General features: G+C 58.3%; 1 protein-coding gene across 3 annotated transcripts in view; it reads right to left on the bottom strand.

Moving 5' to 3' along the window:
• COL5A1 (collagen type V alpha 1 chain) overlaps positions 1-17409 on the bottom strand; it is a 155072-nt gene that overhangs the window by 52785 nt on the left and 84878 nt on the right. For all 3 annotated transcript variants that reach the window (XM_067742804.1, XM_067742805.1, XM_067742803.1), the window contains exons 17-27: positions 15535-15588; positions 14088-14141; positions 12830-12883; positions 11113-11157; positions 9686-9739; positions 9075-9119; positions 8433-8486; positions 8156-8200; positions 7257-7310; positions 3090-3134; positions 2699-2752 (exon numbers count right to left, since the gene is read on the bottom strand). In XM_067742804.1, coding sequence (XP_067598905.1) covers positions 2699-2752; positions 3090-3134; positions 7257-7310; positions 8156-8200; positions 8433-8486; positions 9075-9119; positions 9686-9739; positions 11113-11157; positions 12830-12883; positions 14088-14141; positions 15535-15588 — 558 coding nt within the window. The remainder of the gene's footprint in view (positions 1-2698; positions 2753-3089; positions 3135-7256; positions 7311-8155; positions 8201-8432; positions 8487-9074; positions 9120-9685; positions 9740-11112; positions 11158-12829; positions 12884-14087; positions 14142-15534; positions 15589-17409) is intronic.

Genomic DNA, 17409 nt, shown 5'->3' with positions numbered 1-17409 from the left:
TCTCATCCCCGTGACGAATACCACTGTCGGGGCAGGACCAGCCCCCTCCCTGTCTCCCAGGTAAAACCACTCCATCCCCGGAATGGACTTGACAGCCGTGCCCCCCACCTGCCAGCAGGGTGCAGAGCCTGCCCCCGACCGACTGCCAGAAGCTTCCTCAGGCCACCAGCCCGCGGGGCCCCAGAGACGCCGGGCCTCCCGTTCGGGTCCAGCTGAGGCTGCAGCCGGGTCCCTCGGGCTGCCAGCTGCGCTCTTGTAGCAAGAACCTTGCACAGAATCTTTTCTCTGAGGCCCAGGAGAGCTGAGAGAAGCTGTGGAGGGACAGAGGGACGGGGCCGGACAGACGCAGAGACCTGGGCTTGGCCTGTGCCCATGGCTACATCGGCTTCAGGACAGAGGGGAGGCCGGTCACCCCGAAACCCTGATGTCGGGGGCGGGGGGAGGTGGGCTCTGGCACCAGGTCCCCTCCCCCTTGCCGGGCAGGCCAGCTGGGCTTCCCCTGCCCACGCACTTCCAGAAAGAAGAGGGTAAGACGGCACTGCTCAGATCCCTCCCAGACCTAAAGTTCTACTGTCTCGTGACCCGCCCGAGGCCAGGGCAACGGGGCCAAGGAGACGAGCAGACCAGGGTTTCCCAGCCTCGCGCCATCGCCTTCAGGGTCTGGATAGTTTGTTGTCGCGAGGCTGCCCCGGGCAGTGGAGGGGGTTGGATGGCCTCCCTGACCTCTGCCCTGCCCCTCCAAGCTGAGACGGTCAGAAATGTCTCCAGGCGTCCCTGGGGGAAGACTCTGCCCTGGGGCTAGAGCACCCATCATGGCCCTGGTGGTCCAGCGCTCAGGGAGCGAGGTCAGAGGTCACAGAACAGCCCAGTGGAAGGAGTTGCTGGGCCAGCGGCTGTGAGGGCACAGCGGGGGACAGGGCCTTCCCAAGGCCTCCAGTGAGTGCGTGCGGGGGGACTTCCGCCAGCCCACCCAGCTCCCGCAGGCTCAGGGGGCAACTGATTTGATTTGCCGACAGTCAAGCCCAAACAGAGCCCTGAGGAAGGGGCAAGTCAGAGGGCGGCCCGGGGGATGCTTAAAGGTCAGTGAGATCAAAGAGCTTGGAGGGGCCCCTTTCCCAGGAGGAGGGCAGGGCTGCAGTGGAGGAAACCTAAGGACCTTGGTCTCTGACGGTGACACCCGGACTTCCCACCCCACCTCCGCTATCAGCGCCCTCCGGGGCTCATCACGCCACGGGCTCTGCAATCTATTTCTCCGATGAGAAGAGCGTTCAGTCCTGCTTCTCCTTCCACCCTCCGCTTGCCCGTCTAGTGGGATTGCTCATATCACGGATGAATTTAATCAGACCGACAAGATAAGAGCATTCTCCACAAACATCTCAGGGTAGACACCTTCCCGGCTCACGGAATCAGCATGTGGCACAGGCTCCTTGTGCAATGGGAATTTGTAAAACAAACGCGCACAGAGCTCACACAACCAGCACAGTTGCTAAGTCACCGCCCTTATAAACTCACTAGGCAGCATGTGGGGCGAAAGCCTGCTTCAGAGAGAAGCTGCCCATCTAAGGGTCCTGACCTGGGGCATCTCTCTGCCCTTGGCCTTGGAACATCCCAATTCTGGGAAATGGAAGTTGGAGCCCCTTGGGGTCAGGATGGGGTACCTGGTTAGGAATAAGCAAGTCCAGGGTTGAGTTCTGGCTTCTGCATGGATTTACGGGTAATTTGGGGTAAGTTAACTAAAAACTGAAGTCTCGGGTCCTGTGTCCTCCACACAGAACCCTGATGTGGAAGAATGCTTGAAAGTATAAAGGACCGTGAACGACACGGGGAGGGGACTCCGGAGCTTACGGGTGTGTTCCTGCAGATCCCCCAAGATAAACTAGCTGTTTTATACACGTTCGTATGTATGATACTTTGCATCAAATTACGGTCATTATGAAAGAAAGACCCACCCTTAGCTTTCCTGTGGGTGGGAAGCCTGAGATTGAAGACACGGCAGCATCTCCACCCCGAGAAAGAAGGGTTCTCCCCACACACACCCCTGGGGGCACATCCCCCTGCGTGTATACATCCAGAAGCAGCATCACTGAGACTGAATTGCACAGCTCAAAGCAAACCCAGTTAGCTCAGGGCAAACAGACAGGGCCCTGTGTTTGGAGTACTGCTCTGGACCTCTGTGCCCATTTGACACGGTGCCAGGAGCCTTTCAACACGCTGTGAATAAATGGACGTCTCCCACGAACGCGTCTCCCAACAACAAGGTCTGCCCAGATGTGATCGGCCTGGAAGAAACAGCTCCAAGCATCCCAGGAAAGGGCGCCCAGCTCGTCACCTGGGCTGAGATCCACTGCCTCTGAGGGGCTCCAGAGCAGCAGGTCACTTGGCAGGTGGTGATAGTAAAAGGATCATGGGGCAGAAGGGTGCCTCCCCGTCCCGGCAGACGGCCACCACCGCGTTGCTCGTGCTGTCCCAGATGCCCCGGGGAGCGTGCCCTGTTCCCCTGCAGCCCCTCCTGGCCCCGCGGGCCCCTCCCTCACCTGCTCCGGCCCACATTCTGGGACCCAACCTCCCAGACCAGGGCCACCCCAGTTTTGGGGCAGGAGGGAGGTTAAAGCACAGGGGAATCTCTAAAACCGGCCCAGCCGTGCCCCGCAGTCCCGACCTTGACCTCCAGGAAGACCTGAGGCTGTGAGACCCTCACCTTGACTCCACGAGGGCCTGGGTAGCCGATGGGGCCCTGGGGGCCAGGCGGACCCTGGAACCAGAGGGGAAAGCGCGTTAGGCCTATCTCAGGTGGAGCGCGCAGGGCTCACTCTGGGCCACCCCCTGCATCCTTCCAGAACAAGCCAGAGAGCTTGCCTGCTCCTAGCACACTGCCCTCTCACTCCGGGCAGAACGGATGGACGTGCCAGGTCGGACCCGCGGGGGTAGGCATGCGGGCACTGCCCAGCCCCACGGGGAAGGCGCGTCCGCAGGGGTGTGTCAGGATGGGTGAGGACAGCGCTGGAAGCCCCTTCTGGACTGGGCGGGGGGGCAGCCCTGCCCATCCCACAGGAGATGCTGGAGGGGCCGAGGGCACAGCCGGTACCCACCTGGCCTCCCTTCTCTCCCGGAGGGCCTTCTTTGCCAGGGTGCCCCTGTCAGGAAAGAGAAGGCTGGCGTTAGTCAGTGGCCTCTGGGAAAGCAGGCCTGGCCATGCTCCAGCTTCTCAAACTGAGGGTCAGAGCCCAGGTCCCTCCCATTTCCTCCCCGCCCCTCCCCACAGCGGCTTGGTCACCCCCAGTCCTTTAGCCCCAACCTCGGCTGCTTCATCTGTGAAATGGGAATAATGCGGGGCCCCGGCAACAGCAGAGGGGAATGTGCTTCAAAACCCACAGGTGGGCTCCAGGCTCCACTGTGCACCAGTGTCCCCTGACTGAGCCAGAGCCCGGCCTGCCCCCAAGTGCAGTGGGAGGGGACAGTGACACAAGGGCGTTTGTTCAAGGCCACCCAGCAAAACCTAATCGGTGGCCAAACAAGGACAGTGAAGTGGGACCAGACCTCCCGGGTCCCAACGCACCCTAGGTCTTCAAAGCCACCCCCCAGGTGACACAGAAGCTGAGCGCAGGGAAGAATATACATCCTACCCCACAGATGCGGAGCTGAGGCCCCGCGGAACTGCTCATGGCTCCTGGGTCACTGCCCCCTCCACCCTGGCGCCCATCAATTCTATTCTCAGGAACTTGACCTTCTCTGACTTTCTGACCCAAGCTGGTGACGAGGTTCAATGCCTCTGAGTCCACGAGCCAAACACAGATGATAAAAACAGAAACAGAAGTATTCATTATCTGGAAATACAGTTCCACCCCCAAGGATTCCAGTAAAGAGAGGCCATGTGGTGTGGTGAGAATGCTGGCAGGGCAGGGTAGGGCGGTCTGGTTCTACTCCTGGTAACACCCAACCCGCTGTGTGACCTTAGGTAGGTCACTTGCCCTCTCTGGGCCTCCACTTTCGTGTGTGTAAAATGAGAGGGTGGGTTGGCTGCTCATCCAGCTTGATTGTTCTCAAGTTCTAGGACGCTACTTGTAGAACACAGCAGCACTGCGGAGACCCAGAGCTCGTCAACTCAAGCAAATGATATGTGTGTGTTCTTTTCAATTTGTATTAGTCATGAACTGGATCTGATGCCATAGCGAATAGCCTATCATGGTGGCAACGCGACGGGAAGGATGCAGAAGTTCCTTTGCAGGGTGGGGTACCCCAGGGAGCCCTTGAGGACAGTTAGGCACCGGTCGGACCACGCCAGCTGCCCGGGCCTGGAAGGGACACGCTGCCCGCCATCCCCCTTCCCAAGACGAGGCTCACGGCACCAGCAACCCAGGCTGGCAGGGCTGCACCCAAACGGTGCCCAGGAGAAGATCCTGCCCTGGGAGGGCTGGGAGGGAGGAGGTTCCTGCTCCCTTTGCCACGTGGGCTCTTCATGGGCCTTTTTTACAGGTTCCATCAAACCCAGAATTTTTCTGTGAAGGAGCTGAGGTGATGGACAGCTGTGGTGAAAGCCAGGCCCGAGACACACACGGGGGCAGACCCCACATCTCACTCACGTGGGGAAGAGGGCTGACCCCTTCACGTGGCAATGACCTCACTTACATGGTGGCGGTAAGAACAGACCTGATCACAGCGTTTTGGGAGAGATCAAAGAGAGGGACTGATCGTCACCACGATTACTGTTTGTTTGTTTGTTTTCGGCCGTGCCAGGCGGCCTGCGGGATCTTAGTTCCCTGACCAGGGATTGAACCTGTGCCCCCTGCAGTGGAAGCGCGGAGTCTTAACCACTGGACCGCCAGGGGAGTCCCTGCCATGAATACTGTTGTTTGAATCAAGGCCAAGCTTCTTAAATGCATTCTAAGTTGTAACTTTCTGGGCATGAGAGTAACTTTCTTGGGGGAAGCACAAGGCTCATTTATTTTAAATGTTTGAACAGAAAAAGATGGAGAGGAAATACATCAAAGTCAGAGCAGCCGCTTTCCCGCCGTGAAAGGCCAGGCCGTTTCCACCCTCCTTTCTGGCCTCCTTTGCTGGCCTTGCCCCAGTATTCTATAGCCAGCAAGACTCTGTAATGGAAAAGTAATAAAACTTAAATTATGTGTATTTGGTATTTTTCTGATTAAAAAAGCAATATATGTTCATTGTAGACAAATGGAAAAATAATAAAACTTAAATTATTTGTATTTGATATATTTCTGATGACTGAAGTAATATACGTTCATTGTGGACAATTAGGCAAGTGGAAAAGAAAATTAAAACCCTTCATAACCTCATCACGCATAGCAACGCTGGCCAAGGGTGTGATATGGCACAGCTAATCTATTTTCTCTGCACATTCGCATGCAAAATCGGCATCAGAAGACGTATTTTTCATTTACTGTTATATCATGAGCATTTCCTCATGTCACTGAATAGTCATTGGAATTCAATTTTTTCCTGGCTCCGTAATATTCCCATGAGCCCACATCCTTTCTGTGTGCTGCCCAGAACAACCTCACGATGTATTCCAGAGCATCGGGTCTGCCCCGAAAGCCCTCACGCTTCTCAAAGGCTCTGAAATCTCTCTTCCTTTCTTTCTTCAGCCCAAGCCACAGCAAAGCAACACAAAGGGGAAAAGGAACGAACCCTCTCTTTCAGCTTGATCAACCATGAGATGCCTCTGTTAAGGAGAGTATTTTCAAATCTTTTCCTGCCTCCCAATTCACCCAAGACAAGGACTCCGCTCCCCTCAGCCTGCAGTGCTGACGTTTTCCCTTTTTATCTTTTGCTTTGAGCATCTTCAGCGTTGACCCAGCACAACCACACTCCCTCGGGTCCTTCACACACTCATATTTTAAAGTGTGATGGTTGTTTGGGGAAGAGAGATGGAGACGCAGCCTCCTGGCTCCCTAACCCTCTTAAAGGTCCCTCTTTCCCCACAGAATCTGAAAGGAAACGGGTGACCCTTTAGGGACCCTAGTGACTGGAGTTTCAATTCAGAGAGAAGGATTCCAGGGTGTGACCAGGAAGGTCAGGGAGGCAGGGGCCGTGTAGGCACCGCCCCCTTCCTGACATGATGCACTGAGGGAAATGCCCCATTGACACCCAATACTGCAGAAGATGAATAGAAAAAATGACTGGAAGGATGTACATTCACCTGCTATCAGGGTTTAGCCCATAGGAATGGAACCAGAGGTAGTTTCCATTTTGTGATTTTATTTATTTTCCTAATTTTCCAGAAGAAAATACCTTATCATTAGAAAATGCAATTAGGTGTCAATGTAAGTGAAAACACATAAAAGACATATTGCAAAATATTCATCTCTTCATATCCAAACTCAGTCCAGGAGACTGAGTCCCCCAGAGCAGTCCCAGCAGGAACGGGATTGTAACCTGCTGGTTCAAAGGCGGGACAATGGGTGACGTGTGATTCACGGGACCAAAGGATTCTCAGCCGTGAAAATGGAAAGACACCGTCGTCCTATGCCAGTCACCCATCACCAATGAACGGCTGACAGACTGAACTTCCTTGCTTCGCTTTTAACGGCGTTATTATTAACACAACAAAATAACCGTGTCCGAAATAAATAATTGCGCTCATCTCATTTTCTGAAATAGCCTCTCTATTCAGCGTCAACTGGATATGCTAAAAATAACTGAAAAACAAAAAACCCACCGGCAACTCACACAAGGGGGGTGGGTGCAGATAAGCTCACGCAGATGGGCCCACAGCCAGCGTTTGTCACTTCCCCGCCCCTCCCCCTCACAGCTTGGCCACAGATGGGTTTGTCCCTCGCTCCCTATTTCTAGGCAGCATCTACTTAGCTCCACAGCTGCGTGTTCACACCCCTCTTCTCCGTGCGTGATGGCTAAAAATACACCCGGCCCTGGCGACACACGCGACTGCTCGGAGCCCAGCCCAGCCCTCCGTAGATTTAAAAGTACGAGGCTGGGCTCTGATCACAAGCGTCAAACCCCAATCAATAACGGACGTTCCTACTCATGCAATCACCACCCTCTGATGGAACCACATTATGGAAAGTGTGTCCAAAACCCAGTAAGTAATTCCTGAGCAGTCAAGCTCGCCAGCGGAGAGGTCTTCATCGAAGGAGCTGGAAGAGGAGACGGGGGCCACGTGTGCATGGCCGTCTCGAGAGCGAGGGGAGGGGCCGTTTGCCCAGATTCCCAGTGCCCACCCCTGGGTGGACATGGGCAGGTGGGGCGTAAAGGGTGAGGTGGGCAGTGGTACTCACCGGGGGTCCATCAGCGCCGGGCATTCCTGGGAGGCCTGGTTTACCCAGGGGGCCCTGGAACAAACCACAGACTCCATGAGCAGATGCCCCAGGGATCCCCTCAGCTGCCCAGCCTCTCTACAAGCCCCCAAAGTTACTTTTCAACATTTCTGTTCAAAGAGCATTTGTTTAAAAAGGTTGCTCACAGGCACCCGCTCCCACTGGCTACAAAGCTTCCAGCCGCGGGCAGCACCCAAAAGTAGTGGACCCTTTGCTGTTTCCAGAGCCTTCAGTTTTGCTACCGGAAAAAAATCACCCGCCAAGTGAAGTCAGGAGTTCCCCAACAGGGGCGGCCGGGGGCTATGAGGCACTGAGAACCGCCCCTTGGAGGTCACTCTGCCGGTGCCGCCCCAGGTGCTGAGTTCACTGGGCACCTGGGGCTGAGCCACAAGATGTGCAAGGACTCCGGCTCTGGTTCTGTCCCCAGCATGTGGACTCGGGGTGCCGAGGATATATTTAGGGTTGCCAAATTTAGCAAGAAGAAACAAAACAAAACAAACAACAAAACGAGATGCCCAGTTAAATCTGGAATTTCAGACAACACAGTTCAAATTTAACTGAGTGTCCCGTATCTGTTTTTCTTCTCAAATCTAGCAACCTTATACATAGCTAGAGAAAGGAGGGAGGGAGGGAGGGAGGGAAGGAAGGAGGGAAGGGAGGGAGGAAGGAGGGAAGGGAGGGAGGAAGGAGGGAAGGGAGGGAGGAAGGAAGGAAGGAAGGAAAGAAGGGAGGGGGAGGGGGGAGAGAGGGAGGGAGGGAAGGAAGGACGGAAGGACAAAGGTCCACACCACAAGCTGGTGACCAGTGCTCCTAATGCACCCCACAGGCAAGCACCCCTATGCCCAGCTCAGCCCACCTACCTTTTCTCCTGGAGGTCCAATTGCACCCTGGGGGCCTGGAAGACCCTGGGAGGGGAAAGGGTGAGCAGGAAAGGTCAGGGAACTTTTCGACTGACTCAGAACCCCTCCCTGCCATCTGTCCATCTTCCCCCGACGCGCTCCCTCATCTGGGTGCCGACCCCATCCTGGGTCACCTCCAGGCTGCGGGGCCCTTGGGGCTGCACTCAGCGGCCGCTCACGCCCCGGGCACTGCAGACCTGCACCTCCCGCTGCCCACAAGCCCACCCGGCTCACTCACCTGGGCGCCTGGATTACCCTGCTGTCCCGGGGGGCCGGGCTCTCCCTGGGGACCCTACAGGAAACACAAGTGAGGCGCTGAAGGGGGCTCTGGAGGGCGAGCAGGGGGTGCAATCTGCTGTCGTGCCCAGACGGGAAGGCAGGGGGCCAGATCCAGGCCCCCCCGGGCCGGAAGCACATGCCTGTGTCTGTGCAGGCACGGCAGACGGCTGGCCAGGAGGGGCAAGAGACAGGACCTACCAGAAAATATCCCACCCGGCTGAAAATTCCCAAATCCTCACGCCAGCTAAATTCTCCCGGGCCCTTAAAAGAGACGCATGAGACCCCTCTCTCTCTCAGTGGGCGCTGTCACAGCACCTGGCCACCACCAGCTTGCCATGCACAGCGAGAAAGAGGCTTCCCTCCACACCTGTGCTGACGTGGTCGGGCTCTGGATGGAGCAAAGCACCGACTCCGGGATCTCACAACGTGCTCTCCTGCTGGAGGCCTGCACCTCACGGGGCCGGGGCTCAGAGTCTGCGCCCTCCCCGTCACATCCTCATCTGGTTTTGGTGGCACGGATCCCCCTCCCCTGCCCCGAGCAGTTGGGAGTGAGCCCAGGGGTCACCTCCATGAGACCGGGGCACGGGACCCCCAGACTTACCACATTGCCTTTCGGGCCCGGTTGGCCATCCATTCCCGTCACACCCTGGATGAATGACATTGAAACAAAAGAGACTGAAAATTAACAAGGCTCCCCAGGAAAAGTCCACTCAACACAGCTTGGTCCCCGCCCGCAATGTCAGAGGACGCCACACCCTCTGAGGGAGGGGAAAGGCTTGATCCCGAATAAACCCCGAGATTGGCTAGGGTTTAGCGGGGCTGCCAGGCCCCAGCATCACGTGGGGCAGCCCTGAGTTCTCGGACAGCTGGGCAGGGGGGACAGCCCTGGGGAAGCCACCCCCTGGATGAGCCCCGCCAGAACCACGGGCTTCTGTCTCCCTCCAGGAGCTGCCAAGATGCTACTGGAAGTGTTTTCAAGGGCGGGAAATGGGCGTCCCGGTGACAGAGCGAACCCTGCACCTCCACCTGCAAGCCCACACCTGCCGGGGCTGCCCCCCACGGGTGAGCATCAGGGCCCCACGGACACCCAACGCGAACACTGGGCAGCGTGCACAGCCGTCAGTGCGGGCAGCTGCCGGCAGGCCCGAGTGGACCACAAGCTGGGGGCAGGATCTCGAGGGCAGGGATGGGACAGACACGCGAAGGACTTACAGGAGGTCCAGGAGGGCCTGGGGGCCCCTTCGGCCCCAGCAGACCACGAGGCCCCTGCGAGAGGAAAGAGTAAGGAAGGTTCAGACTCGGCCAGGAATCCCAGCCCCCTGCCCCGTCCCCAGCCTCCCTCAGCGACCCCTCTTCCCAGAGCCTCTGCTGCGGAGGTGGGTCTCCCAGGGAGTGTGGCCAACTCAACTCCCCCTTCTCCTCTGCTTCAACTCCTCACCGCACCCCAGCTCTCCACCTGGGCTCTCGGAACCAGAGGCAGGGCTGGCTAGAACTGATAGGGGCTCAGTACCCGCTCCCTGGCCGGGAGGGGCATGTGTGTGGGAACCGCCCCACGCACAGGGGCAGGGGCCACAGAGCGGCCACTACCTGCCAGGGAAGGACCCACATCCGGACGGCTCCCTCCCTCCCTGTCAGCTGGAGAGCTAGAGCCTTTCAAGGCACCGCGATTTCGAGTGCCTTTAATTTTGATAGGACTTTCTCAGATGCACTAGAAGAGAAACGCTTCCCACGTTCATTGCCACTTAAATGTTCCCTTCCTTCTTTTAATACCTAGTCACGTAAATGTTTTTCAGAAGTTGATAACCCAGAAGGCATCGCCTAGACCCGTGTTAAGGGGGGAGCTGTGTTGATGAACGCCCATTGTGGCTAACCAGACACCTAGGGTGTAATTTAGTCCCAAGCGGAGGTGCAAACGCCGACCCCGGGCGAGCTCTCCACGCAGCGCCTGCAATATTTCTCCTCAGTTAACGTCCCCGGATGTGTATGGCCACGTTGACGTGGGTAACAAAAATGAGATGTTTGAAAAGTAACAGTAAGTGAAAAGGAATTAATGTCCTTTTGTCACTGAGGAAATCGCTCTGGTCTTAAACAGAAGTCAGCTTAGGTAAAGAGCTTCTGGAGGCCCGGGTAGGGGCGCCCTCCTGGAGGACTCTTTATTTGGAAAATGTAGCCATCAGAAAGTGTGGCAGGTCAAGCGACTGCCCCTGGACACCTACCCTGATGGACCCTGGACACCCAACATGGTGGACCCTGGGCACCCACCATCATAGACACTGGACACCCACCATCATGGACCCTGGACACCCAACATGGTGGACCCTGGGCACCCACCATCATAGACACTGGACACCCACCATCATGGGTCCTGGACACCCACGATCATGGACCCAGGATACCCACCACGTCTGTACCTGGAGTCCCAACCACGACCCTCGGGGGCCGGGGCTTCCTCCCTGGCAAAGGCTCAGGCTGACTCCTTAACACTGTCCGCCCACCTCACCCGTTCCTTTCCCGGGAGATCCCCAGATTTGTGTGTCTCAAGGCTGAGCCCCTCTCGAATCTATGCTCTGAGTCGATCCCTGATTCTGGCCAGAGCATCAAGGAGGAGACACAGAAGCCCACCCAGTCAGTGGACTTACAGGCTCCCCGGGCAGCCCTCTGGGCCCGACTTCTCCATCGTCACCCTATGGGGGAGAAAAGAGGCAGGATTTTAGGGATAAGCCATAAAACCTGGACACGAGAGAGACAATTTTTCCTTCATCCGTGCAGGATTCTTTGGCCTGGGGCTGCTTCAGCATACGCCAGTTACTAGTCCCTGCGCCAGCAGGCAAAGCGCCGAGTGTCCCCACTCCCAAAGGCTGCAGGTAAAAGGCGGGGTTTGGGGCTCACAGCCCCAGTGAGGGGAAAGCTGGGCAGGAAAAATCAATGGTTACCTGACAGGTAAAGACACGGATGAAAACTAGAATGGCAGAAACTAGGCAGAGATAGATGGCAGACAGGTAGAAAGACAGCAAGATAGAGAGAGATGATGTATAGATAATAGATAAATAGGTAGAGGATCGATAAATAGTAGGTCGGTAGCTTGATGAACAGATAATAGATAGATCACAGGTAGATAGATGATAGAGATAAATAGATATAGATAGATGATAGATAGATGATGGAGATAAACAGATACAGATAGATGATAGATAGACAGGTGAAAGGTAGAGACATGAATGATAGAAACTGGTGTAGGGCAGGATCCTGAGAGAATCACCAGATGCCCTGGGCCAACCCCAAGGGGCCCTAACGTCTTAAACACAGACGGGGAGCAAACCAGGATGAGTCTTTCCTTCTGGCTCTACAAGGAAAGCTGCCTTAGCTTGCCTGGTTCACGACCAGGAGATGCTTGTTCACACCCCGCTTCTCTCCATCAAGGCACTGCCCCCTCCTCCTTCCTTCAGCGCACACATGCACACACCCTGTGCAGGCACGTGCACGCACACACACACCCACATGCACACAGACACACTGCAAATGCACGCACACATACCCACTCACAGTGCACATGCACACACACAGCCCTGCACACGCATGCACACACACACACGCGTGCACGCGCGTGCACCTGCATGCACCTCCTCATTCCAGAAGCACAGACATCTGGGGACCCCTCTCCCCTCTCTCATCTTACAGTGGACCGTGCAGGCTGAGGCCCCAACAGGAGACAGTGCCCTGATGATGCCACAGCCCAGGAGCTGTCAGGACACGCATGCCCCTCTTTCCCAGGTACTGGGGCTTCTAAACCTGTCCCCCAAATACCCCTAACGCCCGAAGAAACTGTCTAAGTGACTGGGGCGCATGGAGGGAGAGGGGCCGCAGGCTTCTCTGCCACAGGAGGGCTGTGCTTCCGTCTAAGGACATCGCTTGGTCTGCAGCCCCACCAAGACGCACCTGACAGAACCAGGACTCAGGGCAGAGCCCACCTGAGTGCCCGACCTAGCCCAGGCCCTGACCTTGGATGGCATCACCACCCCTCGCTCTGTCCACACGCTTCCCTCACCTTGCCCCCACCTCCAGGGCCAAGGAAGGTCATTTTCTGGACTCTCTGCACGTCACTCCTCACCCCAAATCCCAAGCTCTGCCACTCGCTGCCTCTGTCCGCCCCTCACTCAGACACGGAGCTTATCGGCTCCCCCAACATCAAGGTCTGAGATCTGCTTCTACAGGAAGGAAGTCCTGTGTGGCCGTCTGTCCACTCCCATCAACTCCCCTCCCCCCGATGCAGGTGCCGATCACTGCTGCCAGCATCTTGTGCAGTTTTCACCGAGGAGACGGGCAGCAGGTGTGGCCCCCACACAGCAGGATACGTACCCTTTCTCCGTCTTCCCCTGGAGGTCCCGGAGGGCCAGAAGGACCAGGGTCGCCCTGGGAAGCCAAGCAGGGTCAGCGTTAGGCCCGCGGGCAGACACGCACGGCTGTCTCAAGCCCCCCATGTTGTCTTTCTCTGCTTCTGAGACTGAAAGTCTCAGAAGGCACCGCCTCCCAAGACTTTCCCAGAGTCACAGAGGACCCCTTTGGAGACAGGGCCTCCTGGCGTGACGGGCTGCAAAGCTGGCTGGCAGGACTCTCAACCCGGGACTCGGTGTCCTGGAGGAGGGTCGGCTGGACCGGCACCCAGGGACCGGCGGGCACCCCAGGACACCTGGGTCTGAGCTGCACCCTACTGACCTCTCCGTGTGAAGCAGGGGCACACCCCAGCCCCGCACGCCCCCTGAAAGGGCCACCACTCTGCACTGTGAAGGTCAGCGCTGGTCCACCTGACACCCCTGCAGCTTCACGCCTTGCACACCATCGGTGCTCAGTACGTGCTCCTCTGTCAGTCCCACGGACTGGCCCTTCCCCCCGGTCTCCCCATGAGTGTCGGAGAACGTGGGCGAAGCAGCTCTGGCTAAGGCACACGAGCCACTTCTCAGGGCGGCAGACGTGACGGGTGACCCTTATGACAGAATCAACAGCGTGCGTGCGTGTGTGTGTGTGTGTGTGCGTGTGTGTTCACGTGCACACGTGCGTGTGCCTGCATGCCCAGGACATGCCAAAACATGAAAGAGGCATCATCTACATCAAAGAAAACAGGTTAAGGGCTGCAAAGAGCATCTCATGGGGACACGTGGGACCGGGCAAGATAACAGGCGGGCCCCCGGCTGCAGCGTGCGCCCCGACCCCCATCCACGGGGCGGTCACGTGGGACCAGCCCACCTCCTGGAGCCGCCCCTTAACGGTGAGAAGGGTCCTCGGGTCCCAAAAGGGCAGCCCCTGGGTTTCCTGAAGGTGTGGAGGGCCCCTTAACAGAGTGGGTTTCCCACGGGAGCTCCACATTCCCTGCCTCACCCACTCGAGGGGGCCACTGGCTCTTTCGCCATCAGCTGCGGGTGCGAAATCGGCTCTCCTTGGGCTGACCTTCCATCCCCAAGGATGTCATGCCCGCGTCTAAGTCCACTGCCCCAGCCTCATGAGGCTCACCAACGACCACTTTGGAATCGAGTGCCCAACCCCCCAGGAAGCCTAAGGCTGCCCAGAAGAGCCTCCCGACAGCACCTCCCCCAGCAGCTCCCAGAGAGGAAACACTCACCCGGTGGCCCTTCTCTCCCGGCAGCCCAGCCAGGCCATCGAAGCCGCGGTCACCCTGCGAGGAGGACAGAGGGCAGCTCAGCCCGTGCCACACGGCCGCTCCACCTGCCTCGGGCCACAGTCTATGCAGCACCTGTGCACCCGGGGCCCCAGGACCCCGCGGAGGGGCCCCTGGCTGCCGCCCCATCACACATTCCACAGCCTTGGGTCCATCATCCCAATGCTTTTCCCCAAAACACCAACAAAGGCTGCAAACAGAGAGATGACCTCTGTCCCAGAGCCACAGACAGCGGCCCAGAGGGTCCTGAGACCTCAGCGTTTGGGGTGATGGCTGCGAAGTCGGGGTGTGTGTGTGTGTGCGCACGCGCACCTGCTGTCTGCCTGTGCCTCTTATCTCGACACCCTCGGGGCTCAGAGTGCCGCCCGCACACAGCAGGTGCGCCTACCCATCTGGCGGATGGCCCAGCTCCGCCCACCCTCGGGCACCCCAGCTCCCCGGCCAGCCCTCCTTCTGCCACCCAGGTGGCCTCCTGGAGTCCAGCTCCCCGCCTCATGGGTGTTGCAAGCCATGTGGGATTGAAGTCAGGAGAAGACTAGTTCAGGCTTGAATACTTTTGTTGGTGAAAGAAGGCCGTAAGCTACTGGGACAGATTCAGGAACCTTCTCCTCCTCCGTCACCGCACGTCCCTGAAAACCAGGGCCGCTCGTTCGCTCGGCGCTCACAGGAGCACCCGAGGGCCAATCCACGCCAGTTACCGTGGGAGCAGGTGCAGTGCCCCGTGGGGGGTTTGGGGACCCCTGAGAACAGCTGCTGTCCCCACTGCGGGCTCCTCGCTGGAGAAAGTCAGCACTTCCTCCAGCACCTTGTACGGGCTTTAGACGAACGCTTCCAGGGCCGAGAAGGAAGGGTCGACCAGGAACAGCGGGAGTTTCATCCCAGATTCGGGGACAGAGGGATGGGCACACCGAACCTCCGAACCCGGGAGGGGTGGGGCTTCCCCGGGCTCCCGCAGCTGCCCCCGGGGCACACGCACACGCCTCAACTCCACGGTCACCCACGCGCAGTCTGCTCACTCCCTGCAGCCGGGAGGGGTGGGGCTTCCCTGGGTTCCCGCGGCTGCCCCCGGGGCACACGCACACGCCTCAGCTCCACGGTCACCCACGCGCCGTCTACTGCAGACACCCCAAATCTCGGCAAGAGGACGTCCTGCCCCGTGGACTTGTGAGAGACCCATGAAATTCTCCCCACCAGCCCCTGTCTTCGTGCCAACGTGCCAGAGGAGCTGACCCAAACTGAACCTTCCAACCCCCGAGGTCCTACCCCCGGATGAGAGCAAATGTCCGAGTCATCACGTGTCATCACAACCATATCCGTCACATAGCACGTGCTGACGCCGTGGTGACGCTGACCGAGGAACGGGCACCAGGAGGCGGCGGGCGGCACCTACCTTGGGGCCAGTCTGTCCAGGCATGCCTCTTGCTCCGTCGCTGCCAGCTCGGCCCTGGAACGGAGCGGGGCAAACTGTCAGTACGCAGGAGTGGCCGGCTTACCGAGACCTCTGGGCGGAGGCTCCCCGTGACACCAAGCGGAGGTTTCCACAGCCCCGGGGGGCCGGCTGGCCCAGGGGACCCCGTCCGGAGTCCCGGCTGCCGTACGCAGGTTCTGGCCTTCCCGAGCCTCGCCATCCTGAACCTTGGAGCGGGGCTAACGTGCTTGCCCCCGTGTTGGTGAGGACGTGGTATGCATGAGACGGTATGACGGGGGGCGACCCAGGGGCCGTGTGGGTCCGTGGGACCCGCTTCACAACCCAGGAGAGAGCCCGCCCCTGACATCGGCACATGTCCTGTCCACCAGCTGACATCAAGGGAAAGCCCAGAGAGCCACAGGGCGAGAGAAAGCACCTGGTTAGTGCGATGGAGGGCGAGGAAAGTGAGGCCCAGAGGGGTGGGCTGGCTCTCGAAGGCCATGCAGCCGCCCCCAGGCAGGGTCTGGACGGTGAGCTCGACCCTCCGTACCCGGGGGCCACTCCCATGGCCATTCCTTCCAGCCGGGGCAGCAGGCCCACGGTGCCCACCTGGGGCTGGAGGACAGGGCCCCGACCTACCAGGTCCCCGATAAAGGCCGCAGTCCCCCAGGAGAGCCTGCCAGGCGTGAGGCCACCTAGATGGGGGCGGGGACCACGGCAGACGTCCACTCGCCGATAAGGAACGTCAGGCAGCTGAGCGTACATCCCTGGCCTCGATCAACACCACGTCCTCTCCAGGCCACACGTGCCTGACCCAGGAGGCCTCGCCAGGGCCACCGGGGCTGCGCTGACGGGCAGAAAGGCCTCACGGCACGACCAGGACGGGGAGGGCAGCACGAAAGCGGCGAGGGTCTGGGGGGACCACCAGGAGGCGGCCTGTGCACCCCAGGTGAAAGGTTACAAGGAACCGCCAGGGATGAAAAGTCATCTCGGAACGTGCACCCGAGCAACGCAGCTCCAGGCGGAACGCGGACATGACCCCGTGAACAGAGGGCCCGACCGGGAGCCTCTCCTCAAATTTCCAAACGCTTTCAGAAATCAAGAGAAATCTGTCAGAAGAGCTGACAGGATTTCACTGCAGGACATTGCGGGCAAACGGCCGGACGCTTCTCTCACGCTGACGGGCTCCGCACTGCACAAAGAACTAAAGGGACAGCCCGCCGTGCGGCCTTGAGCCCCTCCCGCCGTCCCCTCCTCTCCAGCCTCATTCTTCCAGCACATGCGTAACCACGGCCCTGATGCCGGTGGTCTCTGCCACGAGTCACCCTACAGACCATCGCTGGCATCCTCCCCTCTTCAGTTTTCACCTCTCCCTGACCGAGAAACCGTTTCCACTGAAACTTGACAATAAGTGTTTACAGAGATACAAAAGACCCTCAAAGAAATAAAATGCCTTTCAGAACCAGGTCCAAGATAAGCCACCTCACTGTCTACCAAGAACCCCTGAATTCCGGCATCAGCGGTCCTTCTAGAATCATCCGTGCACCCCTCTGCCTCGTGCCTGGGTCCCCTCCACGATCCGTGAAGCTGCAGCCTTGAGGGGCCGGCATGAGACAGCCATGCCTGAATGCTGCTCACTCCATCCCCTGCCTTGTAACTACAATTAACTCCCAGGACAGAGGCCCTGTAACCGCTAAGGAATTATGCATTTTTGCCTTGTATACTCTGCAGCTAAAGCAAGAGCTGGCAGCTCAGTGGCGACCCACCATTCCTTGCAGGGGTTCATCTAGGTATAAATACAACACAAGAACGTGTAATTTTTTCATTCGGTAGAAAAGTTCACTTGATGAAAAGATC

The sequence above is a fragment of the Pseudorca crassidens genome, chromosome 7 (assembly GCF_039906515.1).
Source record: "Pseudorca crassidens isolate mPseCra1 chromosome 7, mPseCra1.hap1, whole genome shotgun sequence".
Classification (NCBI taxonomy): Eukaryota; Metazoa; Chordata; class Mammalia; order Artiodactyla; family Delphinidae; genus Pseudorca; species Pseudorca crassidens.
This window is presented reverse-complemented; position numbering and strand designations above follow the sequence as displayed.